This window comes from Pleurodeles waltl, chromosome 11 (assembly GCF_031143425.1).
Source record: "Pleurodeles waltl isolate 20211129_DDA chromosome 11, aPleWal1.hap1.20221129, whole genome shotgun sequence".
NCBI classification, from domain to species: Eukaryota; Metazoa; Chordata; class Amphibia; order Caudata; family Salamandridae; genus Pleurodeles; species Pleurodeles waltl.
Genome location: NC_090450.1, coordinates 197,014,132 through 197,041,727, shown reverse-complemented (window position 1 = coordinate 197,041,727; position 27,596 = coordinate 197,014,132). Strand labels below are relative to the sequence as shown.

The 27,596-nt window shown below is 45.4% G+C and overlaps 1 protein-coding gene across 5 annotated transcripts in view; it reads right to left on the bottom strand.

Annotated features, from left to right (window-relative positions):
- The window catches only part of LOC138265575 (G2/mitotic-specific cyclin-B3-like), a 248,864-nt gene that overhangs the window by 115,715 nt on the left and 105,553 nt on the right, over positions 1 to 27,596 (bottom strand). For all 5 annotated transcript variants that reach the window (XM_069213402.1, XM_069213405.1, XM_069213406.1 and 2 more), the window contains exon 7: positions 14,861 to 14,953. In XM_069213402.1, the coding sequence (XP_069069503.1) occupies positions 14,861 to 14,953 (93 nt within the window). The remainder of the gene's footprint in view (positions 1 to 14,860; positions 14,954 to 27,596) is intronic.

Sequence of the window (27,596 nt, the reverse complement as noted above, 5' to 3'; positions counted from 1 at the left end):
CCATCAGCCTGAAATCAAACCTGGTTCCTGGTCTATGACAACTTGATTATCTTTGGCCCTTTCTGACTATTTCTACCTAACACTTTTTTAAAACCTCTTTGGTTCCTCTTATTGGGTTGCTGCCATTGTAATGAATTTAATTTTTCCAATTCAGTTTGAGTATTTTATTGTTCAGAATTTTACTTTATTATAGTTATGGTACTGCATGAAGACGTCACACATTGCCCCCAGATTAAGCATGTCTGCTCTGTGCCATAGCTAACAGGGGCTTGAGATCAGCTTCATTTGGGACTGAGGTTTCACCTGACAAGGGCTGTGGTTGTTAGTTGAATGGGTATTCACCCATCCCAAAGTAATAATTCATTTTTTTTATTTTTAATAACACCCATAAAAAAACAAAAAACAAAAATCAACAATTAGGTGGCCCAAGTAATATATGGTAAGGAAAGTTTCTAAATTCTGAGTTCCCTTATTTTTGCCTACGAGACTACATATTGGCTAGGTTCACACTTTATAAATACTGCATACTGACATAATCAGACCTAGAATGTGAATCCATTAAAGTCAAAGGCAAACACACTGAGGAAAACTAATAGCAGCTTATATATTTTTTTTTTATATTAGATGCATACATATCTACATTCGGCAACATCGGATTGGATAGCAAAACAAAATCCACATCACGTTCCTGGTACACTCAAAAGACTAATCGGCTTTAATACAGTGACATTACAGGTCAGTTTAGTGGGCACACAAACGTGCCTGATTCAGTCACATTCAAAGTTAATTTAATGGCCTCAAATTACTTAATTGGAGATACATTACACGTCAAATAAATGGTGCTGCTCATTTTAATTAATCACAACCAATAAATGCCTCCTTTGGGTGGCCCGAGATGTGGAATAAAGCCACCTTCCTGGTGGACTTCATGCCCTTCTGACTTTATTCAGTAATAGTTCTGGTTAATGATTTGGTCTCAATGGCTTTAGACCAACCTTTTCTGTAGTGAGAGCTGCTTCATATCACAGAAAACCAATGTGAGTTACTGAAGGCTAAGCAACTTGCACATTATTACCAGGCGCTCCCACACCTAGCTTAATTGAACAAGCCTAATGAACAGAGCTACATACTATGGTTTGAACAAAATACATAGACTAGGGGCAGTATGACAGGGCTGCCATTTGTATCAGTGAGCACATGGCTCTTGGGAATGTATGAACAGGTGCACAGTTATATGCATAACAAACATACAACTATTTTTTTTAAATGGGAGAAATTTAAAGTGCAGCAAAATGTTCTGCAAAAATGTTCAGAGTATAGGACATTTTTCTAAACTTTAAATTTCTCCCACTTAAAATAATGGCTGTATTTTTCACTTAGAAATATAGCATTGTGTTGAGAAAATTAAACTGAGGGATAACTGCTTATATGGATTAAAAAAAAAAAAAAACATTTACATTTTATCCCATTTCCAAGTGTCACATTTACAAATACCGGGCATCTTGCACTCACTGGCCTGCAGACATGGTGCCATATTTCTAACAGAAAAGTACATTTGTTTATAGGGAGGAATTTTAAGTGAAGCAACATGCATCATAAAACATTAATAAGTAATTAATTAAAATTGGAGAAAGACATTAAGACATTGTTTCATAAAAAACATTTTCATCACTTTATAATTCTCCCAGTTAAAGAAGTACTATTTTTCAGTTACAAATGTGGCAGTGTCTACTCTCTGCTGGGAGCAAATGGCCTGCTGTGCGTCAATGTGACACTTTGAAATGGGAGAAAATTGAAATTAAGGTAACTTTTCATTTTAATTTTGTCTAATTGATAACCATTCAGAATCATCATTTTGGCCTCGCACTCCTATATGGAGTCAAAAAGGACTTTTTGCTTCAGGTATTCAACTCAATGCCCCATCCTCGCCCATAAATCTGACTGAACATTGCTCATTATTGGGCTCTTTTTGCAGCCCGATGATAATTGAGATAAAGTAAATACAGCCTTCCCTTAACTTTAAAAGAAAAATGTGACACTGTGCTTTGCTTATTTAAAGATGAACTCAAGGAGAGTTACTCTGAAGGTGTATGGGAGCTACTGGGAGCTCCTGCTTGACTGGTTGGAGACACCCGAGAGGATTCACAGTTCAGTGACCTAATTGACTATTCCTTGTCACCACAATCACTATACTGCTGTATCATCCAAGGTAATACAATATTCCAACTCCTTTTCATAAAGTTCACATTTAGATTAGCATTGTGGCAGCAGCAACTTCGATGGAGCCAAGTTCCAGGACAACTCAATACTCTCACTTGGTTTAGCAAAGCAACATATGAGTCGGGCTCAATGGTGCCACTGACCTTAAAGCAGCAATAATCTAGGATACCTAAGAGGACTAGCTGACCACAGAAGATTTAGTCAAAGGAGATGCCCCACTCAGTTTAATGGGCTTGTATTCCAATTTAACTTATTGTCCCCAATGAATTTAATGCATTCGAAGTCCACTTCATCGAAATGGTGTTTCATTGAATATTAACTAAGAAGGCATGTTCATTTTGATGGCGATACAATCCAAGTGAACTATATGGTGCTGCAGAACTCTAGGTAATGCAATTTCCTCAGTGACTTTCATTTAGTCACATTATTGGGCAAAGCTTTAATGTAGTTACATTTCAGGTAATATCAAGGGCCCCACTTATTTTAATCTGATAACATTGCAGGTCCACTGAAGCAACAACCCAGTCTTTTAAAATCTTTATAATTTAGGTTCAGAAAGATAACAAAATACAAGTCTAATACTCACCTCATTTAAACAGCGAATTGCACAGCAGTACTAGTAACAAAACACCTTAAAAATCCTATCCATCTAGTAACAGTTTAATGTTGAAAGCCTATCTTTCCTCACACATCAGCTATGGGTTTAGTTAGTGGTGATTCAACCAAGGGTGTGTTTGGGTAACCTTAAACAAAGCAGTCACATTTAAATGCTGTTAAGAACATGCTTTCATTCATCTGTGACAGGAGTCTGCATTTTGTGTCTGTCAGCAGGAGAAACCTCACAGTCTAAGAAACTGACTGGCATCTACATTTGTGTGCATGTGTGAGGACATGGCACACTCATGTTGACCTGACTCTCACCCAACATATTAAAAATAAAAAAAAGAAAGAAGGAAACAACTGCGAAGAACAATCTATTCAGATGTGGGTTATAATGCTTATAGCCTAAGACCTAAGACTAGAAGAAAATGATTTCATATCATCCTGTGCCCTTTACTACTCCTGCTCAAACCCCCACCCTTCCCTCATTCTATCGCAGGGTTGGGTGTAGTCTGAACACAGACACCACCCACAGTGTGATGAAATAGGAAACAGTGAAGTCTGAACTGAAGAGTTTTGCTCTCCTTCTGTACAAATCTTTCTCTGCCCTTTTCCAGGTGGTCTAAAATTACTGTGTTTATCAGATCAGCAGGCTCACATCTGGCCACCACTGCAATAGAGCCTTGGAAATAAGAGGAGGTCCAAAAGATCCATGGAGAAGACAGGAGAAGCAGATACGTAGAGTGTAAGTAAATGGACTGGTGTGGCAGCATGCTTCAAGTTCAAATCAAATCAAATCATTAACATTTATAAAGCGCGCTACTCACCCGTGCAGGTCTCAAGGCGCTAGGGGGAAGGGGGTTACTGCTGCTCGAAGAGCCAGGTCTTGAGGAGTCTCCGGAATGCGGAGTGGTCCTGGGTGGTCCTGAGGCTGGTGGGGAGGGTGTTCCAAGTCTTGGCCGCCAGGTAGGAGAAGGACCTCCCACCCGCCGTGGAGCGGCGGATGCGAGGGACGGCAGCGAGAGCGAGGCCGGTGGAACGGAGGAGACGGACGGGTGGGGGCGTAGAAGCTGAGGCGTCAGTTGAGGTATTCTGGTCCCTTGTCGTGGAGGGCTTTGTGTGCATGGGTGAAAAGTCGGAAGGTGATCCTTTTGCTGACTGGGAGCCAATGCAGGTGTCTCAGGTGTGCGGAGATGTGGCTGTTGCGGGGTACGTCGAGGATGAGGCGGGCAGAGGCGTTTTTAATACGTTGCAGACGTTTTTGGAGTTTTGCGGTGGTCCCAGCATAAAGGGTGTTGCCGTAGTCCAGGTGGCTAGTGACGAGGGCGTGGGTCACGGTTTTTCTTGTGTCGGCGGGGATCCAGCGGAAGATCTTGCGGAGCATGCAGAGGGTGAGGAAGCAGGAGGAGGACACTGCGTTGACTTGTTTGGTCATGGTGAGAAGAGGGTCCAAGATGAAACCAAGGTTGCGGGCGTGGTCTGAGGGGGTCGGGGCGGTGCCAAGGGCCGTGGGCCACCAGGAGTCGTCCCATGCGGTCGGGGTGTTGCCGAGGATGAGGACTTCCATTTTGTCTGAGTTCAGTTTCAGACGGCTGAGCCTCATCCAATCTGCGACGTCCTTCATACCATCTTGTAGGTTGGTCTTTGCGCTGGCAGGGTCCTTGGTGAGGGAAAGTATAAGTTGAGTGTCGTCGGCGTAGGAGGTGATGATGATGATGTGCTTGCATACGATGTCGGCGAGGGGGCTCATGTAAACATTGAAGAGTGTCAGGCTGAGCAAGGAGCCTTGAGGGACGCCGCAGATGATCTCAGTGAGGTTTGAGCGAAAAGGTGGGAGGTAGACTCTTTGAGAGCGGTTGGAGAGGAAGGAGGCGATCCAGTCCACGGCCTGGCCTTGGATCCCGGTGGAGCGGAGGCGGGTTATTAGGGTGCGGTGACAGACAGTGTCGAAGGCAGCCGAGAGGTCGAGGAGGATGAGGGCGACTGTTTCACCGTTGTCCATCAGGGTTCTGATGTCGTCTGTGACTGAGATGAGGGCGGTTTCAGTGCTGTGATTGGCTCGGAATACAGATTGTGAGGGGTCGAGAAGGTTGTTGTCTTCCAGGAAGTTGGTAAGCTGTTTGTTGACAGTCTTCTCTATTACCTTGGCAGGGAAGGGGAGGAGTGAGATGGGGCGGAAGTTCTTCAGGTCGCTTGGGTCAGACGTAGGTTTCTTTAGTAGGGCGTTGACTTCAGCGTGTTTCCAGCTTTCGGGGAAGGTAGCAGATGAAAAATACAAGTGTTTGCACTGAAATCCTCATGTAAGACTTAAAAACTAAAGCTGGCAGGCAGGCAGATACATTCTTTAGAACTCAGGTAATCATTGTTTCTATGCAAAGAAAAGAGCTGGTCACTATGTTCCAAAGCATCGCAGCAGGGATTGAGTTATCTGCAGGACTCCCACTTAAAGCCTCTGAAATTCTAAATTGCCTTTCAGTTGTTTTTTAAGTAAGTACATTTTGTACCATTTTATGGGGTTTATAACTAACTCGGATTTGTAGGGCTCCAGCTAGTTAACAATAGGCATGGCCGCTTCAAAACAATGAAGCACAATTGTGTTGCCTTTTACATCAAGGACGAATTTCTAAAAAATAAAAATAAAATAATAATACCAAAAACAAAATTTTAATCTGGGCCTCAAAAGAAAGAATGAGGTCATCAATCAAGAGTGTAGCATGCACCTTTGCTATTTCATGACAAGGGTGCATTAGTGGGATCATAAATCTGTTAACCAGAACCCTCACTCTTTCTTTAAGCAGGAAAGATAACACTACGTGTAACAGCCTGTTGAAGAATGTAAAGCTATGAAAGAAGTTCTTATCAACTTTGGATTCACAAGTAACCTTTTATCTGTCAAAAGTTCTCAATGAGTGTAATTAAATTTGATTGAAAACATACTTCTGGATGTTAGTGAGCACCCAATTTCACCCAATGTGCCAATGCCGTGGTTTGACTGTAGCAACATGAGGAGAGAGGAATTGTATGTGTGCATTTTATTGCTGATGACTTGACAGGTTTCCATCTGTAAATATCCATATTGAGTGACTCTAGTTTTAATGACTGTAAAACCTACGCTTTTTTTTATATATTGTCTGAAAATTGTGCAATAAAATTCATAATTTAAGCATTTGTGTTCAAAATTTACTTGGCAGTAAAACTGTCTCCTGTATATCCTCCTAAAAGGTTGGGATTGAATTCAGCCTATTAATTTATTCCCCACAACCACAGCTGGAATTGGAATCCAAGGAACACACATTTTGGAGAGGGAGAGATCAAGGAGTGTCAGCAAAAAGGAGATTGACTCAAGAAAGTCAGACATTCAACTTATAAATTAATTTATTAAACATTTCTGCTTCAAAGAAAAGGGCAACAAGGGCGTATGTGACAGTAAATATGCCTTGAATTGAATAATAGATATCGAAGAAACTTCATTTTAAAATCTCATTGGGTTAAGCCTCCTGCTGCAATGATCTATTTGTATCAAGCAACTTTTAGGGGATAATAATGGTGATTTAGTCCTGGTAGTTAATGTGTTTTCCAGGGAGATCTGTGTAAGGCCTAGTTAAAGTTTAACTCAAAGTAGCACAGAGGGTTATTGAGCCTGCTGCAAAGCACAACATGTAACCTACAGATCACAGATTTGTAGTTTTTGTAGATAAGTTTGTTACTGCATTGGACACAGATCCTTTTGTTATTTGCAGTTAATAAGCTGCAGTCCTTTTAATACAGAATGACTGCCCATGAACTAGTATAATGGAGCTGCATCGAAACTTCAACTCATAGGTGTATATTTCTTGCGATCTACCATTTTCTGAGGTTGCTAAGAGGTATTGCTTTTGGTACTGACAAAGCAGTAACACAGAAAACCTCAATCACTGTGATGTATTTAAAATCCAGACTTTCATTCCGGACCAGGCATCATAACAAAATGCAACTCCTCGTAATTCTCATTGTTTTATGTAACCTATCACGTACACTGATTTACACATGTGTAGGATCTATTGTCTCCATAATGTGTGGGTGTGATGCAAAGTGCGCTGACACTAGCGCTATAACAAAATAAATAAAAAATTATTAAGTGCCATTTAAATTATTTATGTAACTACTCGTACATCCGAGAACCTTAAAGTGTATGCATATTTGTTTTTATATATACGAGTTGAACAAGGTAAAACAAAAAACTACAAAACATAGTTTGCCTTAAGTACTTGTGAACTGAATATAGTGTATTTTTGTTTCCCTACATTGCGTTAGTATCTAGGTGTTCAGCTCCAGATATCTCCCGCCCAAGATGCTACTAGAACAAAAATAATGCAGACGCCTGTTTAAATTAGGCCTTTGTTTTGGGACCGGCTGGAGCCTCTTCACCACCTGAGGGTTGCTACTCGGAACGGAAAGCAGATAATGTAAGGGCAGTGCTGAATATTTTCCAGTGCTAACTTACACCAGAACAAATTTTGTATATTTTACTGAGGGAAGCTGGATCGTGCTCAGTAATACCATCTGGATCCGATTGGATCCACCTCATTGCCTGTACTGCCCACCACTTTGAACGTTCAGTCACTGCTAGGTGGAGTATCACAAAACTATCACAAAAGGACGTTCACCCAGATATAGATTAAGAACAGGTTCAATTTTGAATATAATTGTTACATTATAAACCAACCTATCCTCCACCAAGTGAAAGATTCTCCTACAGCACAGTAAGCTTTATCATGCAAATCTTTTTTTCAGTAAAAATGGATAGCTGATGAAGAAAAGGTTTGCCCCATTTATTAGTCTATCAGTATACATTAGTGGTCAAAACATATAATCTCCTTTATCTCTCTACACGTACTGCTCTCACCTGTAAATGTACGCAAGGTACGGCTCTCTATTGGTCAAAGGTAGTACTATGTACATACTAACTTTTTCCTCTCCACAGTGAAAACATTGTTCCCCCAGGGAGAACCCTCACTGTATTCCATTCGCCTCCCCATCCTTAAAGTATTAGTCCATCTCGGATTGATACAATCAATTTGTAGGTGGGGAATAGTCACAGACGTGTTTGTGATTGCTCACATTTGTGGGTGTTCACCAAGGTGGAAGACAAACCATACCTTGATGCACAAACTCCCCCTATTCGTTCTGTGGGGATTTACTATCATAATTTACAACAGTTATGGCTTACAATAATGTATTAATAAAAACATTTCTCTAGTATTGGTATCTTTCATAGATTCACATGCTTAAATCATCCCAGTCGTCGAGGTGGGAGCCTCACAGTAACTTCAAATACATACAGCAGTAAGTGTAACAGTAGGCCCTAATGGCCCAACTAGGCACTGTTATAGCCTAGCCATGTAGTTTTATAAAAAAAAGAACCAAACTTGAGCTACAGCCAATCAGGCGTCAACACTCCCAACAGAGGCAGTTTTCCCTTAGATTTTCTACCGCACGTCGTGTGAAGGGAGCCTCCCTGAGCTCTGCTCAGTTTATTCTTATGACAGGAATATTTTCTCTCAGAGAATCCAGATTTGCAGTGGACAGAATGTCCCAACAGACTAAGAAAGGAATTTTCAGAGACTGTGGCAGTTGTGGGAAGAAAAGACTTCATATTGATGATCCCCACAAGAAATGCATCTAGAGATCACAAGGTGAGACTAAGATCTGTTGCACCTTCAGTCACAAAACCCTCAAAGACCATGAGGGTAGACTTCTTGTGGCTCCAAAAGCAGAAGGCCATGGAAAATCCTTCTTCAGATAGGAGCAAAGCCTCATCTCACACTTCACTCTTTAAAAAGACCCGGAGAGAAGGATAAACTACCTACAGAGCATTTAAGAAAGATGGCTAAAATGAAACAAATCTCTGTGGAGAAACATAAGCGCCAGGAAAGTGCTGCCTCGGGATCAGAGACCCACTTAAGACTCAAAAAGTTTTACTCCGAGCCTACCACACCTGTGGAGGGGAAAAAAGGCACCCCCAAGAAGTGCCTCTCTGTCCCTGTCACCGGAGAAGGACCCGGGAAGATTCTCCACAGATGCTGCCAAGAAAGGCTCGTCGTCGACGGTCACTGAGACAATGGTAACGTCGACGTTCACTACAGCGGTGTCACCGATGATCGTTAAGTCGTCGCCACTCATTGATGACGATCATTACTGCCAAGATCTAGAAGAAAGTATCGCCGACGAAGGAATCACTGACGGAAGCCTCGTTGTTCCATCCGTCGACGGTGGCACTTCTGTCAGTGAAACACCCGACGAGGGCGAAGAAGGTACCGTTGAGAAAACCACCGATGGGGGAAGAATCGTCGACAAAAACTCTACAGACGGGGACATAGTCATCGAGGAAATCAGCGGTTTCGCCGACGCAACCGTCTACGACGACTCCATCTTCCGGAGATTTCATGGCTCAGCAAGACTCTGCAAGATTCCTCCCTCTTTCTTTCATAACCATGGGAGAGAAAACATCTCCAATCCTCCGAGGAATACCTTCCCAAGCAAAGTGTTGCCGTACTCTCCTCAGCATCTCTTGGATGATGACATTTATTCTCAGGAGGAGGGAATGTTTGGTGCAGCCGGTAGTCCGTCGCAACTGCATGTAAAATGCCAGGACCTGGATGAGGAGGATGAAGGGCAGAACCAGCCCACTTATTAGTCTACCGCACTCCAACAGGATCCGTCATACACCACATTTGAGATGGAGGCTTCCTTTCCCATGCCTAGATCTTTGGTGCCAGACCTCCAAGGTATGTTGAAGGATTATTATTGAAGGTTTCTGCCATCACTGTCGTCGACTCCATCCAGGACCTACACCCCGCAGATGACTCTGCAGACCACTGTTTCCAGTCACCCGGGAACGCCACACAGAAGCATTCCTTTGCTTCACCAACCACAGATTATCATAACTCTACAGATGAGGAGAGAGAATAAGGAGAGATATCTGAGACAGCTCCTAGTGAGTGGAATGAAAACCTCATTCCTACACTGTCACGACCACCAGCAGGGCCAGTTGATTCACCCTCGGAGGTTATTGGGGGCTTCCATAATTTGATGGAAAGGGCGGCACAAATATTTCACTTACCCATTATCTCCCAGGAAACTGATTGATTCTTATATGACTTTTAAGAGCCCTCAAAGAAGTCTGTTAGGGCTATTCGTATAGTGGATTTTTTATGGCAGGAGGGGTTGAAGGCAATGAAAAATCCAGCAACAATACCTTCCCAGATGCCACGGCTGGAAAAGAAGTATAAAGCCCCAGATAACACTCCAGCCTGCTTAGTGTCCCAACCCAAAACCAGATTCTGTCATATCTCAGGCGGCGCAGCGTCACTCAAAGAATCCTTCAACACCAATCACATCACCTCCAGACAGGGATGGACGGCCTTTGGACAATATTGGGAAGAAATTTTCCTCAGTGGCTGCGATTACAGTGAGGGCAGCTAACTCGTTAGCCATCCTGGGCAGGTATGATCGCCAAATATGGGCAGACATGTCTGCTCATATAGTCCTCTTGCCTGAGGATGCCAAGTTGGCGGCAAAGAAGGTGTTACAGGAGGGTGAGCCGATTGCAGCAGAGATCATCGATTGCACAATTGACATTTCACGGCAGCTAGAAGGTGCAGCGGTCTTGTGTAGACAGGGGTGGCTGAAGTCTACTTCCTTTCGCCAGGACGTTCAGAGTAGAATTCTGGACATGGCATTTGATGGGGAAAGCCTCTTTGGGAAGCATGAGGATGACTTCTGCAAGCCATCAAGACAGATACAGACACAGCAAAATCCCTTGGTACATACAGTTCAGGAAACAGCCTTTGAGGTGCAAGGGGTAGAGGAAGTTACTCCTTTCGGGGTGGTTTCCAACAGTATAGACCACAGTACCAGTCCTCTCCAGCAGGACCCAAACAACAATACAGTCAGCACCAGCAGCATTATCGGTTGCCACCTACTGCTGCTTAGACACCCCGCAAAGGGAAGATCCATTGCACCTGGAAGGGATACGGGCAGAAAGCAATGACCGGACAGTCATACCAGCTACCTACACTACCCAGAGGTCTAGAATTGGGGATCGCATCACTCGTCACTTCCTTCGATAGTCACGTATAACATCCGACAGGAGGGTGCTGGATATAGTGGCCCAGGGGCATACTCTGGAGTTCATTCAGAAACCACCAAATATCCGTCCGCCGATTAAAGCAACTCCTCAAGGATGTGTATGTGATGTTGTGCAAAGGGGCAATAGAACTGGTCCCAACTCTTCACAGGAACCAGGGATTCTATTCACGCTACTTTCTTGTAAAGAAGCCTTCAGGAGAATGGCGCCCCATTCTGGACTTAAGATCCAGAAACAAGTTCCTGAAGAAGCAGGTCGTTCAGGATGGTAACGCTGCAGGACATCTTGCGCCTCTTGAATCCCGGACATCACATGACATCCCTATACCTCCAGGATGCGTATTTTCACATTCCAATATATCAAAACCATCGCAAATTCCTCAGGTTCAGGGTAACTGGTATGCATCTGCAGTTTCGTGTCCTTCCCTTCGGATTGAAATCGGCCCCCAGAATTTTTTTTACAAAGATGTTAGCTCCAGTAGCAGCGCACCTACACTAGTTGGGCATGCAGGTTTTTCCCTATCTCAACGACTGGCTCATCAAGGCATCCTCAAGAGCTCAGGTGGTACACCACACAACCGCCTGCCTCCAGTTTTTCGAGGATCTCGGGCTTACCATCAAGTATCTAAAATCCCACATTCACCCCACGCAGAAACTGAATTTCTTGGTGGCAACACTGGATACTGAACAAAACAAAGCATACCCGTTTCAAGAAAGAAAACAAAATCTGTCCAGCTTGGCCCACAAGCTCTCGACAAAAAGGTTTGTTTCAGTTCGAATTTACAAGTCATTAATGGGAATGATCTCATCATGTATTCCGCTGATCCCAAATTGCAGACTACGTATGCAACCCCTACAGGAGCAACTGGATGCTCAGTGGCTTCAGTTGCAAGGTTCCTTCGAGGACCAAATTCTCATCACATTGGCAATGCGGGCTGCCATGTCTTGGTGGGCGACACCGGCTAACTTGTTCAGCGGCCTTACATTTCTTCAAGTACCTCGCTACACAGTGACAACGGATGCGTCCCTTGAGGGTTGGCGTGCCCACTTTCAGGATTTGCAAATAAGCAGATCCTGGACTCAAAAGGACAAGCAACTCCACATAGACCAGCTAGAGCTCAAGGCAATAGATCTGGCTCTAAAAGCTTTTTTTTTCTTTTTTTTTAACCAAGCCTCCAAAACTCAGATGTTTTGATCAGGACGGACAATACCACAAGCAAGTTTTATCTAAACAAGCAGGGTGGCACAAGGTCTCTACAGCTTTCACAACAAGCTCAGAACATCTGGAAATGGGCCATAAGAAACATTTATCTGAGGGGAGAGCACATGTCAGGACAGACCAACATCCTACCAGACTCTGAGCAGAAAGATTATCCCGTATAACGAGTGGGAGCTAGATCAGGAGGTTCTTGACCAACTCTTCTGGATACGGGGCAGACTAAATCTCGATCGGTTTGCAACATACGAGAACAAGAAATGCCCCTATTATGCAAGCTTGCTTCTTCAAAAAGGGTTGTGGGGGAATGCATTTTTGATAAGATGTCAGGGGTCTATGCCTACGCTTTTGATCCTCTGATCTCACTTATACCAAGGGTCATCAGCAAGATGAAGACAGAAGGATGTCGCCTCCTGCTTATAGCACCCAGGTAGGTGTGGTTCACAGAACTCCTCATGTTCTCGGAACAGCCACATGTGCTACTCATTTGAACGCCAGCAGTTTGACCATGCACCAGGGCCAGGTCAGTCACCAGAACAGTCATCTCTACACTTGTCGGATTGGCTCCTGAATTCAATGAATATGCCACTTTAGACATCTCATCAGAATGTAGGGAAATCCTGGCCAAGGCCAGGGCGGACACCACCAATAAGACTTATAAACTGAAATGGAAGCGTTTTTGTGTGTGGTGTGCTGCAGAAGGAATCCATCCTACTGCTTCACTTCCAGAACAGGTACTTCCGTATTTGTTCCACTTGGCAAAATCTGGGCTCTCTTATTCCTCCATCCAAGTACACATAGAAGCAATTTCAAGGTACCGCCGATCACAAAACACTGCCTTGTTATATTCTACTAGGACTGTGAAACAGTTTTAGGGGTCTTTTTCTAGCTTTTCCATCAGTGCGTAAACCCCCACTGTTATGGTCCCTAAACGTGGTGTTGGGACAGCTCATGAAACCCCCTTTTGAGCCAATCCACAGGGCTGAACTGATATTCATGTCTTGGAAAACTGCGTTGTTGCTGGCTCTTTCTTCAGCCAAAAGAGTAAGTGACATACAGGCCTTCACCATCAAAGAGTCTTTTCTTCAATTCACCACTACTGGCGTAAATATATTTCAAAGATACCCTCAAGTTTCCATTTGAATGAACCAGTGATTATGAAAACCTTTTTTACTAACCCACAGACGGTAGCAGAAAAAACGTGGCACTCATTGGATATTAAGAGGTGTTTGAAATTTTACCTTCAAGGAACACAGAATATCCGCAAGTCAGACCAGTTATTTGTGGCCTTTGGGGATGCGAGGAAGGGCTCCCCGGTGTCTAAACAGACTATTGCAAGGTAGATCGCCCTGGCAATCCAATTCTGTCATGCTCAAGCCGGTAAAACGTCCCGCAGTAAGGTTCGAGCCCACTCGACAAGGGCGGTAGCCACCTCGGCAGCACTCTTCACAAGAGTGCTCCTGCAGCACATTTATTGAGCTGCCACATGGTCCAGCCAACATACTTTCACAAGGCACTACTGTCTCGAAGAGGCGAATAACCTGGACACAGCGGTGGGGCACGCAGTGCTGCAGCATCTATTTAGTTAAGGTGAGCCTCTCTGGTCATCCCACCTTCCACTAAAAGGGTATGTGAGCTGAGTTTCAGTCATGTGGTCAATGTTAACTTTTCTGCTTATGATTATTGTGGTTACTATCATTGTAATTAGTTTGATATTTGTGGTGTTTATGATTGTGAGTATTGTGCTTATTGTCATCTTCCTGTAAAGATTGATGTATTGCTATCTAATAGTAGCTAGGAGTAGGATTACTCATTATTATTATTATTATTATAATACAGCTATTACCTAGTTAGACAATATTACTGCTCGCTACTCTAATTCAAGCATGTGAATCTATGAAAGATCCAATACTGGAGAAGAAAATTAGTTACTTACCTGTAACTGTGGTTCTCCAGTATTGGTATCTTTCATAGATTCACATGTGACCCACCCCCCTCCCCTCAGAGGCTCCCCTCATAAATGAACTTTTTGCTTCACACTTGTACTAGAAAATCTGAGGGGAAACAACCTCTGTTGGGAGTGTTCTAGAGGGTGTTGACGCCGGATTGGCTGTAGCTCAAGTTTGGTTCTTTTTTTAATAAAAGAACATGGATAGGCTATACCAGTGCCTAGTTGGACCACTAGGGCCTACTGTGTTACACTTACTGCTATATGTATTTGAAGTTACCATGAGGCTCCCGCCTCAACGACAGGGATGATTCAAGCATGTGAATTTCTGAAAGATACCATTACTGGAGAACCACAGTTACAGGTAAGTAATTTTCTTACGGTTACTGGGTGTCATTTTGTAGAAAGCTGTCAAGTGCAAATAGAGCCAATTTAAGCTGTCAACAAAAATGTACAGCCACAAATGACTTTGTGACTCAAGCTCTCGATATATGGTTTTCTTCCTCCAAAAATAGAGGCGCACTCTTAGACCAGGTCTGGTTAGCATATGATCTGACCTGGTAAGCCCTGGCTGTCTTGATAATTCTTAAGCTTAACTAGATCTATGCTATGGATATAAGTGCAAGTCTGTTCAAATAAAAAAAATAAAAAAATAAAAATAAAAAAAATTCATTTTGAAACAAAATCATCCAGAAAGGCCTCTCCCCTAATAATAAAATATTGTTAGCAATGTATTTGACTTACAATACCTGCACTTCTGCAATCCAGTCCACAACAACAGTTCTTTCTCCAGCTCCAATGTCCAGCTGCCTGTGAATGTAGAAATTCAGAGGAAATGCAGCCTAGAATGTACAATGGAGTAACGAGAGAGAGAGAGAGAGAGAGATGAAAGACTTCTCCCAGACCTTAGAGCAGGTTTAATTTATTCCAATGTGAGAACTACCCAAAAACACATTTAAAGTCAAGGTGTGTTTTATAAAACAGTTAAATTATAAAAAATTTAAAAAAAGACACACAACAATATTTAACTATTACTGTGACTTGGACATTTGACTTTGGTCCACCAGACCATTAAGTGTAAAGTAGATCAATATTTCTCATATATTGACTGAAGTTTTTTGAGATGCAGATTTTCAAGTGCATATATACATATAAGTTTATCTCATGCATTACAGTATTTATATAGCTCTTCATACCACATTATGGCCTCTGATGCATATTTTAGGACAGACAGCATTACACAGTGAGGGAGTGCATATCTGGCAAAGTGTTTAATCTGCTGTGATCCATTATAGGCAGCATCTAGTCCTTCAACATAATGAAAGAGGCAGAGTAAGATATGTGCAAAAAATAGATTTGGAATTAGCTGGCAGTTATAATTTGCTCTGCAGAGGCTGTGTTAGGTTTCATGGCTTCTATGATGCTAGATGCAGAGTCAATAGACAGAGGTGCCTGGAAGGTGTGGGCCTTAGTCTAATTGGGGGCAGACGGTACAAAATGAAAAACCTAGGCAGCTTTTAAAACATTGTGTTACTGGCTGAGGTGATTGAATGCTCCATGCAGGCAACAACCACATTCCTTGTCAGGGTGAAACATGAAAGTTTAAGTTAACTTGTGCTTAACGCTCCGGTAGTTAAGCACAAAGCAGTCAAGATTCACTTAGAGGCAAAGTGTAAAGTATGTATTACACAAACAGTAAAAGTGAAAACAACGCAAGAAAAAACCCATAAGGAGCTCAGACAAACCTTTCTTCAGGACTGCCACTGCAGCCTGAGTGAAATAGTGCCCACACTATTTCACAGCCATTTTCACTGCACTTAAGTAACTTATAAGTCACCTTTACGTCCAACCTTCATTTACTGAAGGCCAAGTGCAAAGCTACGGAGTGTGAGGGCACCCTTGCACTAGCAAAGGTGCCCCCACAATATCCAGGGCCAATTCCCCAGACTTCGTGAGTGCGGGGATACCATTACATGCGTGCACTACATATATGTCAACACATATGTAGCTTCACCATGGTAACTGAATATGGCCATGTGAGGTGTCTAAGATCATAGAATTGTCCCTCCCATTCCAAATCTGGTATTGGGGGGCCAATCGCATTCACCCTGGGGGCTCCACCATGGACCCCCCCCCCCCCCCAGTACTGCCAAACAAGCTCTCTGAGGTTTCCAATGCAGCCCCAGCTGCTGCCACCTCACAAACAGGTTTCTGCTCTCCTGGGGACAGAGCAGCTCAATCCCACGAAGGCAGAACAATGCATTTCCTTTGGGAGAAGGGTGTTACACCTTCTCCCTTTGGAAATAGGTGTTACATGCTTGGGAGGGGCAGCCTTCCAAAGCCTCTGGAAATGCTTTGAAGGGCACAAACTGTACCCTCCTTGTATAATAAAGTCTACACCGGTTCAGGGACCCACCCAGTCCCTGCTCTGGCGCGAAACTGGACAAAGGAAAGGGGAGTGACCACTCCTGTTCATCACCACCTCAAGGTGGTGCCCAGAGCTCCTCCAGAGTGCCCCTGTGTTAGCCATCTTGGATTCCAAGGTTTGGGGACCCTCTGATGGCCTCTTAGTGGCCAGTGCCAGAAATTAACATCAGAGACCCCTCCGGATAGGTGCATACCTTGGTAGGTAGCCAATCCCCCTCTCAGGGCTATTTAGGGTCTCTCCTCTGGGTGTTTCCTCAGATTCAGCTTGCAACACTCCTCCAGGAATCCTTTGCTTCAGCTTCCGACCGTCGGATCAACCGCAGCCTGCACCAGAAACTGCTGTAACTGCAACAAAAAATATCCAGGAAAGCTACTGTAACCTTCAACTTCAGTCAGTATCTGCAACAGTTTCCAAGGTGTGCACGCTCTGAGGACTGCCCATCTTCCTGCAGCAGAAGAACCGAAGGAATCTCCTGTGGCGTGACAGACACTTCGCTGCTTCTGCAGGCACCTTTTTGCGATGAAGAACGGTACCCTGGGACTCCTCTCCTGACAATGAGCATGCTCCCTGGAACACAGGTGGTGGACCGACGTGACCCAGACTGTCCTAAGGTCCAGCTGTACAAATTTGGTGGAGGTAAAAGCTTGCCTCCCCGTGATGTGACAGTACCCCTGTGCACAGAGTCTTCTCCAGCTCCATGGGCTTGTGTGCACCTCTTACAAGAATCCTTTGTGCACAGTGTAGCCCAGATCTCCAGCACACCATCCTGTGACTCACAGCTCACTGAGTTGTTCTCCAGCAGCATGGGACTTTCCTTTGTAGTGCTGCAACAACTGCATTCTGCATCTTCGTAGGCCCAGTGTCCTGGCTCTTCTGCGGCTGCTGCCTGAACTTCTGAGGGCTCTCTAAAGTGCTGAGAGCCCCCTCTGTCTCCTCAGTCCGACTTGAGACCCCCAAAGGTCCCGCCTGGGCCTGGGCAGCTCCATTTTAATGCATATCATGAATGTGCTTGAACCAAGGCGTGTTGGAGGAATCCCGCACCGAAAACTGCCTACATCCAACGACTCGACGTGGGACATCTTGCATTAGGCAGGAACCTGCAGCTATTCTTTGGTGCAATTCTGCACTTTTCTTCTGACCGGAGAATCCACTTTTGCACCTTCTTCCAGGTTGGCAGGGACTCCTGTTCTTCCTGGAATATTCTGCGACTTCTGGACTTGGTCTCCTCTCTTCAGATCCAGGAATCCATCCTTGGTTTCTTGCAGTCTTGCTTGGTCCTTGCAAAATCTTTTATCACAACATAGTGTGTCCCGAGGAAACTTGCTGTATTTTATTCCTGGGCTATGGGGTGGGGTATTTTACTTACCTTTGGTGTTTTCTTACACTCCCAGTGGCCCTCTGCACACTACACTTGCCTAAGGGGAAGTTTGTGATTCACATTTCACTATTTTAGTATATGGTTCGTGTCGCCCCTAGGCCTATTGCAATCTATTGTGTTTTTTCACTGTTTGCACTCTTTACTGTGTACTTACCTGACTTTGGTTACTAGTGTATATATCCTGTATAATACTTACCTCCATAAGGAGTATTGCCTCATATTTTTGGCCTTGTGTCACTAAAATAAAGTATCTTTATTTTTGATAACACGGAGTATTGTCTTTTATTGTGTATAAGTATTGTGCGACTATAGTGGTATTGCAGGAGCTTTGCCTGTCTCCTAGTTCAGCCTAAGCTGCTCTGCTACAGATACCTCTAGACAGCCTAAGCTGCTAGAAAACTGCCTACATTTCACTAATAAGGGAGAACTGGACCTGGTATAAGGTGTAAGTACCTTAGGTACCCACTACAAACCAGGCCAGCCTCCTACAATCTGGTTGTGTGAGAACAGGTCAAAGTCAAAAGTCTAGTCAGACCATCATGGAGCCCAGTCTCAACTAACCTTTGAACTCTGAAAAATTCTTGAAGAATAGTTCTAGAGGAGGTATAGTTCAGCAGGGCAAGGCAGCAGGCTGTGTCTGTAGGCAAGTTGTCGATGCTGGGAAGCTGCTGGATGAAGTCTCATTTATGCAGTCAATGATGGCAGAAAAAGCTCTGAGTGGGAAAATCTGGATTTCCAGGCAAAGGAGGTCAATTCTGGTGAAAATTTCTATATTCGGACTTAGGTTTTTCTGGAGCTCAGAATCATCCAGTGGAGTGCAGCTGCCGGCTGTAGTGGAAGAGAGCTCCACGAGGCCAATTACTGCTGCTGGGAGGTGCAGCTGAAGAGATTTTGCCCAATGCAGAGAAAAACCTAGCATGATCTACAGCAAAGTAAAGCCAACCAACAACACATTAGGCAAGTAGGCTGGCAGTAAGTCTCAATCTTCTGTCCGGTCTTCAGACAGTTTTTCTTGAAAAATTTACTAAGCCCTGAATTTTACGAACATCACCACTTCCAAGAGTCTGGAACCTGAGGGACACCACTTAGGGGGTAGTACACACTCCAGCAGGGGCCAGTAGCAGAGTTCAAGGTCAAGGTCTCAGGAGTTCAATATGTCCTTGTATGTCACACAGGAGGCCAGCCAAATAGCCTTTAGAGACGCTCTTGTCCTCCTTGGTTAAAAAAGCAGTTACAGTTCTTCAGACAGCAGCGCAATCCTTTCACCTGCAGTGAAGACATTCTTCTGAATTTGTCACAAGTCCAGGAGTATACAAAAGAGATGCTCAGACGATCCAATATTTATACCTTCTGTCAGTCTTTGTATTTGGGTGTGTACCCCTATCCTGCTTCAGTATTTGTTTCTGGAAAGTTCTCTGCTTCACCAGTCAAGGATCCACGCTGTCTGGGGTGACAATAGGCAGGTGTCAGATTCCTTTATGTGTGCTGGAGACAAGCCCTTTGAAGTACAAGTGGGGCAGAGCACAACTCCTACCACCAAGCCATTCAGACAGTCCCCTTTGTGTCACTTTCTAGGAGGAAAACACAAACCAACAGCAGAACCAGTCACAGTCAAGAGACCCAGGACACTGGTAGAAGGCAAAAACGGTTAGTACAAGAAAATGCCAACTTGCTAAAAGTGGCATTTTCAGAACTGGGACTTAAAAATCGACCTTAACCATTAAAGAGGATTTTAAATTACATTGTATTTGGGTCTGAAGAGCATATCTGTATTTTCTCCCAATACAAAGTTAGCACTTATTAAATGTAATAATAATCAATCACTGCATTTGTAAAGCGCGCTACATACCCGCAAGGGTCTCAAGGCGCTGGGGGGGGGGGGGGGGGTGCTACTGGTCGAAGAGCCAGGTCTTGAGGAGTCTTCTGAAGGCCAGCAGGTCCTGGGTCTGTCGTAGGATGGTGAGGAGAGTGTTCCAGGTCTTGGCAGCGAGGTAGGAGAAGGATCTGCCGCCGGTGGTGGTTTTTCGGATGCGGGGGACTGTGGCAAGGGCGAGGTTGGCTGAGCGGAGGCTTCGGGTGGGGGTGTGGAAGCCGAGTCAGTTGTTGAGGTAGGTGGGTCCGGTGTTGTGCAGTGCTTTGTGTGCGTGGATCAGGAGCTTTAAGGTGATCCTTTGGGTGACGGGGAGCCAATGCAGGCCTCTCAGGTGGAGTGTGATGTGGCTGCAGAGGGGGACATCGAGGATGAGTCGGGCCGAGGCGTTCTGGATGTGTTGGAGTCCTCTCAGGAGCTTGTTTGTAATTCCTGAGTAGAGGGCGTTCCCATCGTCCAGTCTGTTGGTGATGAGGGCCTGGGTAATGGTTTTTCTCGTGTCGAGGGGGATCCATATGAAGATCCTGCGGAGCATACAGAGGGTGTTGAATCAGGACGCAGAGACGGCTTTGACTTGCCTGGTCATGGAGAGAGTGGAGTCGAGGATGACCCCCAGGTTGCGTGCGTGGTCCGTGGGTTCCGGGGCAGTGCCTAGCGACGTGGGCCACCAAGAGTCGTCCCAGGCTGATTGGGTGGGTCCGAGAATGAGGACCTCCGTCTTGTTCGAGTTCAGCTTCAGTCTGCTGTCCTTCATCCAGTCGGCTACGGCCTTCATTCCTCGGTGAAGGTTAGCTTTGGCGGTGTGGGGATCTTCGGTGAGGGATATGATCAGCTGGGTGTCATCGGCATAGGATATGATGTTGAGGTTGTGTTGTCGTGTGACGTGGGCGAGGGGGGCCATGTAGATATTGAACAGTGTCGGGCTGAGGGAGGATCCCTGTGGGATGCCGCAGATCTCTGGTTTTGGAGTGGAAGGGTGGGAGGCGGACGCTCTGGGTTCTGCCGGAGAGGAAGGATGTGGTCCAGGCCAGGGCCTTCTCTTGGATACCGGCGTCATGGAGGCGTGCTGATAGGGTGCGGTGGCAGACCGTGTCAAAGGCTGCTGATCGGTCCAGGAGGATGAGGGCGGCTGTTTCCTTTGTCCATCAGGGTCCGGATGTCGTCCGTGGCGGCGATGAGGGTGGTCTCGGTGCTGTGGTTACTGCGAAAACCAGATTGCGAAGGGTCCAGGATGTTGTTGACTTCAAGGTAGCGGGTCAGCTGTTTGTTGACAATCTTCTCGGTCACTTTTACCGGGAAAGGGAGCAGGGAGATGGGCCGGAAGTTCTTGAGGTCCTTGTGGTCCGCCTTGGGCTTCTTCAGAAGGGCATTGATCTTGGCGTGCTTCCAGCTTTCTGGGAAGGTTGCTGTCTCGAAGGAACAGTTGATTGTTTTCCGGAGGTGGGGCGCGATGGCTGCGCTGGCTTTGTTGAAGACTTGGTGAGGGCAGGGGTCCGATGGGGATCCGGAGTGGATGGAGTTCATGGTTTTGATGGTGTCTTTGTCGCTGAAGCTGGACCAGACGGTCAGGCGACTGGTGCGAGTGGTAGTCGCAGGGGTGGTGGACTCGTGGTGGGTGCGGGAGGGGGGTCTGGGGTTGAAGCAGCCGTGGATGTTGGTGATCTTGCAGTGGAAGAAGGTGGCCAGGGAGTCGCACAGGTCTTGAGATGGCAGGATGTCATTGGTGATGGAGCTGGGGTTGAAGAGTTCTTTCATGATGCTGAAGAGCTCTTTGGTGTTGTGTGCGTTGTTGTCTAGGCGGTCTTCTTGGCGGTCCTGATGAGTTGGTGATGTCTGCGGGTGGCGCTCTTGAGGGCTGTGTGGTTGTCTGGTGTTCGGTCGTGGAGCCATTTCTTCTCCAGCTTCCCACAGGTGTGCTTGGAGATCTGGAGGTCCTCGGTGAACCAGGTGGCTTTCTTGTTGGTGTGGTTGGTTGTAAAGGTCTTGAGAGGGGCGAGGGTGTTGGCGCAGTCGTTGATCCACTGTGTGAGGTTGGTCGCGGCGGTGTCTGGGTCGGTGGGTGGTCTCAGGGCAAGGGCGGTAGTCAGTTGGTCCTTGGTGACCTTGCCCCAGCAGCGGCGTGGTAGCAGTTGGGTGCGGTGGGTTTTCTGAAGGTGAAGTGGACCCATCTGTGGTCGATCCAGTGTGGTTCAGTGGTGTGGTTGAAGGAGACGTGGGGGCTTGCAGAGAAGATGGGGTCGAGCGTGTGTCCAGCGGCGTGAGTGGGTGTCGTTACGAGCTGTTTGAGTCCGAGGTTGGCGATCAGGGCGGTGGAGTTGGCGTCGTTGTTGTTCTCGAGGTGGAAGTTCAGGTCCCCAAGGAGGATGTAGTCCGTGGAAGCGAGGGCGCTGATGAGGTCGGCAATGGTGTCACTGAACTGTGGGCGGGGTCCGGGAGTTCTGTAGATGAGGGTTCCTCTGAGGGTGGTGTTGGGGTCGGTGTGGATCTGGAAGTGCATGTGCTCGGCGGCGGTGAGGGTGTCATCGTGTTTGTTGACATTTTGATGGAGGCTTTGTGGATGATGGGGATTCCTCCTCCCACTCCGTTGGTGCGGTCTCTGCGAGAGATCTTGTAGCCCTGTGGGATGGCTATGGAGATGTCTGGTGCGGAGGTAGCGTTCAGCCAGGTCTCCGTCAGGAAGGCAACGTCGGGGGCAGTGGAGTCTAGGAGGTCCCAAAGTTCGATGGCGTGCTTGAGAGCGGAGCGGGTGTTGAGGAGGATGCAGCGGAGGTGGTTGGGTTCTCTGGCTGGTGGTGTGGAGGGTTGGATGCTGGTGAATCTGTAGTTCTGGCAGGTGAAAGGCCCCTGGGTGCGTTTCGGGGGGGCCCAGTAGCAGGGGTGGTCTCGTCTGGTGTTGAGTGCGTGGAGGGTGCTTGCATCGTAGTGCAGTCTGGCGTTGCGGGGGTGTGGGTTCCAGGGGTTCTGGTGCTGGGTGCAGTCCAAGCGCGGACGGGCGCAGACAGGCTTGCCTTAGGCGCACCTTCGGCACGCCTGCTTTGCAGCCTCCATATGAGGGCAGAGGGAGGGAGGAGCAGCTGGGAGGTGGGAGCGGGGCGGCCAATGGGAGTGAAGGGGGCAGGGCAGCAGGGGCTCAGCAGCAAGGGAAAAACCCGGGGGGAAACCCGGGGAAAAGACGACGGGAAAAGACGACAGGAAAGGGACAACAGAGCACAGGGGTACAGAAAGCAAAACACAGGGGCACAGAATGAAAAAACGAAGTGGCACAGAAGCCAAGTGCAGGGGTACAGAAAAAAGGGAGCGAGTAGTCAGGCGGCAAAAGCGGCAACGGAGGTTCAACCCACAGAGGGCTGCGTGGCAGATGGGGGGAGCGACCTGCCTGGTGACAATAAGGTAATTCATGGTTAGTCATTTGGAGAGAGAGGCTTTGAAGTAGAGAAAAACAACTTTAGGAGTGTTATTTTACAACCAGTACAAAAAAAGACCTATTTTCACATGTCCTGCGTTTGAAATAAAATCCATCCAGCCATATGGGCCTTTACAGCCTATCTTAGGGATGACACATATGTCATAAAAAGGAAGGTTTAAGCCTGGCAAAGGGTTTATTTGGCCTTGTAGGAATAGCAGGTTTAAGATTGCACTTCAGGCTGCAGTGTAGGCAACAGGCATATTTCAAAGTGTTACTTCAGTTGGTGGCACAATGAGCCCTGCAGACTCAGTATCATTTGATTTGCAGGCCCCGAGTACATGTAGTACCATAAACTCAGGATTCACAAGTAAATAAAATGTGCCAATGAGTTAAAGGCCAATTTTAACATGTCTGAGGGAGAGAGCACAATCACTTTAGCACTGTTTAGCAGTGGTAAAGAGCAGGGTCCTAATGTGAACAAAAACTCGGAAAACCGGAGATGTGCAGCCACAATCTTTGAAGAAGCAATATACAAGGATGTCAGATCTAACACAGCTGCATAGCACTAATACAGAGTAACAGTGGGATGCTGTGTGTGAGCAGACCAAAAGAAGGTGGGTAATCAGAGACAGCACTGTAAATGATATGGCATTGTGTACAAGGCAGAGACACTGTTCAAAGGATAACGTGAGCTCATACGGGGAAGAATGGGAGTTGGTTAAAAAAAAAAAGTAGCCATGCATGTTTAAGGCAAGGATACAGACTACTGCTGTACAAATACACCTCATGAATGAGGTAAAGAAATGGAAAATGCAATCAAGCCTGGCAATCGGAGCAGTAAACTACACAATCTTTAGAAGGTCCAGATATTAGCCTCCTCTTTCCAGGTAAATAATTCCAGAATTTTGAAAAGGGGTTTGCGCCCCAAAACCCTCTCATGCTCCCAAAGGCAGATGCTTGAGCACCAGTGTAACTTTTACTGTAGTACCTAAAAAACACATATGATGTATAATTTGTATCACAGCAGATGTAACCCCCCCCCACCATCATCATCTACGACCCACAACGCTCCAATGCACAAGGATCAAAACAGTCAAGCTAAAGGTATTTTGGGGCACTAATTCTCCCCATATAAAACTTTGCATACACATAATTAAAGAATTCAAGGTCTGCAGTCTCACAAAAAATTACAATAACAGCATGTCTTTCTGCTGAAGGAGCTTCTTGGTGTGTGGCCTCAGAATCCAAAATTAAACTCGGTCTGAAAGCGCGACTTCCAAATTATCCAGTAGCTCCTAAATACATTTAGGCAATTTGCTCATTTTCAGTGAATAGATATCACAAGTGTATGCATTAAACCATTGAAACCGTGCACCAATTAGATAGGATTACTAGCTAATTTCACAATATTAAAGAATGGCATTTTTTACTTCAGCATGGATCCAACACAGGCTTCCATGTCCTGCCTGGCAAACCAAGTGTCAATCCAGGACTTGGGGTTGTGAGCTGACAAATAGAAAATAAAGGTGTAGTTCCCAGGGTATCCACAGTGTCAAATAAAAACCAGTCGTTCAGCTATACAATATAGGGTTCATTCTTGGCCATCCGCAGCCATTCTTTATTCCAAAATGTCAACCTTTTGATGGTAGCACCCACGTTCTCAACCCACAGAAAAGTGCCCGAATAAGTCAATAATGTGCATTTATTCTATCTTTTTAGAATTGTGGACCATCCATATTAGGACACTGAAGTATATTAAGGTAATGTGCCTACAAACAATTAAGCCTTGTTCAATCACTCAAGTAATTCAATTAACTAAAATGTCTAGAGGATGCAAAATATCTACACGTCTCATCTATAGGCAAATTGAGCGTTAGCAACAAGAGACTGGTGTATTTACTGAAAAAACACAATGTGCATATTGTGTCAGTCCATGTACTCCAGTAATTCATGAGCCTTGCATGCAATATTTAACCCATGCATTTTCCTGATCAACAGATGATTTTTCAGCCAATATACAACACAACCTACTGCATATTAGTTCAGTTTGGCATGTGCAATGAAAGAAGCAGTCCGAGTGGTAGCCAATTTACATTCCAACATGCCAACAAAGGGCTTTGATTTAGATCTTGGCAGAGAGGAATACTCGGTCAGAAACGTGGTGGATATCCGGTCAGCCATATTACGATCCAATTACGTCCTATGTAGATCGTAATTCTGCGGATGGGATACCAGTCACGTTTGTGACGCCTACCATCCTCTGCCAAGATCTAAATCGGGCCCAAAGTTTTTCTTATACAACAGAAATTCAAAAACTCAAATTACCTCACCACCCATGTGGTAATTAACAGTCTTCCATGCCGTTTTCCTGCTAATATGTAACCTTAACCAAATAAATAAGATTAAAGAAAGGAGGCGCATATGTGTGATAAACTTGAAACAAGCAGTGTTACAACTGCAATCTACATGTATTACCATCACACACACCTGTTTTAGCTTCAGAGTTACAGAAATTCCCATAAGGAACTAAACAAAAACTGAGGTATAAAGTAGGTAAGCAAGTTCTTATTCGTTAAGAATGAAGTTAGAGTACCGTTTTCCAACAGGTTTTGCGAATCTGCTCAGTCATTTTCCAGGGGCTTCTTTATAAAAATCAAAGCTGAGCATGTGTTCAGCAAAAGCGTGCTTTCCTGTTGGTTGATGTTGAGCTTCAGCAGGTGAAGACATCGCACGCCCAATCCCCATATGTTGGAGTTTCTTCCTCAAACCCTTCACGTCTCACCTCACCTCCTGCACCATTAAAGTGCCCTCATAGATAGGCACATCCATGCAATTTTGAGTTAGATCCATGGACGTCATTTAGGGTTTGCATGTTCTGTGCGTGCTTGTGGGTGAGTGTTTATGTGGGAGAGTGTACGCAAGTGCAAGTGTGTGTGTGTGTTAAACAATGAAAGCGGAGGTCAAAGGTCATGCAATGTCACTTCCGCTATGCTTGCCATTTAGGTGAATTGATGTTCATGGTTAGCTCAGGTCTGGTCTTAAACCAGATAAAAAGGTAGAGTCTGGGTCCCTATATTTGAGAGAGTGGCATATGACCTATTATGTGCATCTCTAAGACTAGCCAGTGGGCTTCATTACCAAACTTTTGATTAGATTTGATCAGATGACTTGGATCATTCCATTGCTCACATCAAGGAACTTCTCTTTTCTTTTTCTTGGAGCACTCCATGGAACTACACATTTTCTTGCTCTCTTCCCTGTGTGCTGGTGCTTCCCTTCAGAACCCAGCACTCTCCAAGTTGCTTCCCATCCTTCTCAGGTCAACTTTGAAAGTGCAGCAACATGTATATTTTTCCATGTTTTAATAAATAGCACAGGCTGTTTTTCTTTAGCTCCTGCCTGCCACACGTTGCATGAAACACCAGGCTTTGCCATACCCAGGAAGCATTTATGGCTCTATGAGAGAAGAGACCTACTGCATCCACGCAGCCTATAAGTGACGAAAGTGTACTTAAATTGACTGAACAGGAGACATTCCTCTTTCTGGAGGCCCTTAAAGCGGTCTCCTGTGTCGCTGTAGACATTTAATGGCCTTTGGTATTTGCTCCAGTTCAGAGTCGCAATAAAAAGTAAACTGTCAGATCGCGCAGCTTGCTAGCTTACTGTAAACCTATGTGCATAAATAATGCACAGACAAGTTAGTTACTGTTTTGGCACCAAGCCCATATCTCCCCAGTCATTAATTACCTTCCCCACAGACGTGATGGATATAACCATCATGTTCAAGCAGGGTGCGCAACAACAAATCCACTGCCGTGGAGCGCCACACACTGCACACACACGGGTCTCAACTCAAGTTAGTAGAAACCCCTTGAGTCGGGTTATAGTGCTCCATACCCTGTCTTGGGGATCATCATTTTCTGCCATGCACCCATTCTTGGATCAGGGCAGTAGATAGCTCACTCCGTGTAGGTTCATAGGCAGCATCACTCTGGGGCAGGCCAGCAGCCACATCTGGTGACAGATGGGGTGATGTAGAGCCAACCAGGCTAATCCATTGTTCGGAGCTTTTCACTTTTGACCAAATTGTGACCTGCAGCAATTTCAGTATTTATTGGTTCTGCTTCAGGCTTTCAGTACACTTTGAAAAATTAGATGTTTGTGACAGATTTCCCACCCTTCCGGGTCGTGATCTTTGCACCTTTGATGACACTTCTGGTCCATTCATCCTTTTCTAAGGGCAGCAAGAACTTGCTCCCTGAACATCAATTCTGTATCAGGACCAGATCATTGATGCAGAACTCCCACTGCTTGGCACGACCCTCACAGACATGCAGGTCTCTCCACCTCGATAATACCTTCGCTACTTGATCGATCATCTGGGAAGGGTCTCCTACCATTCT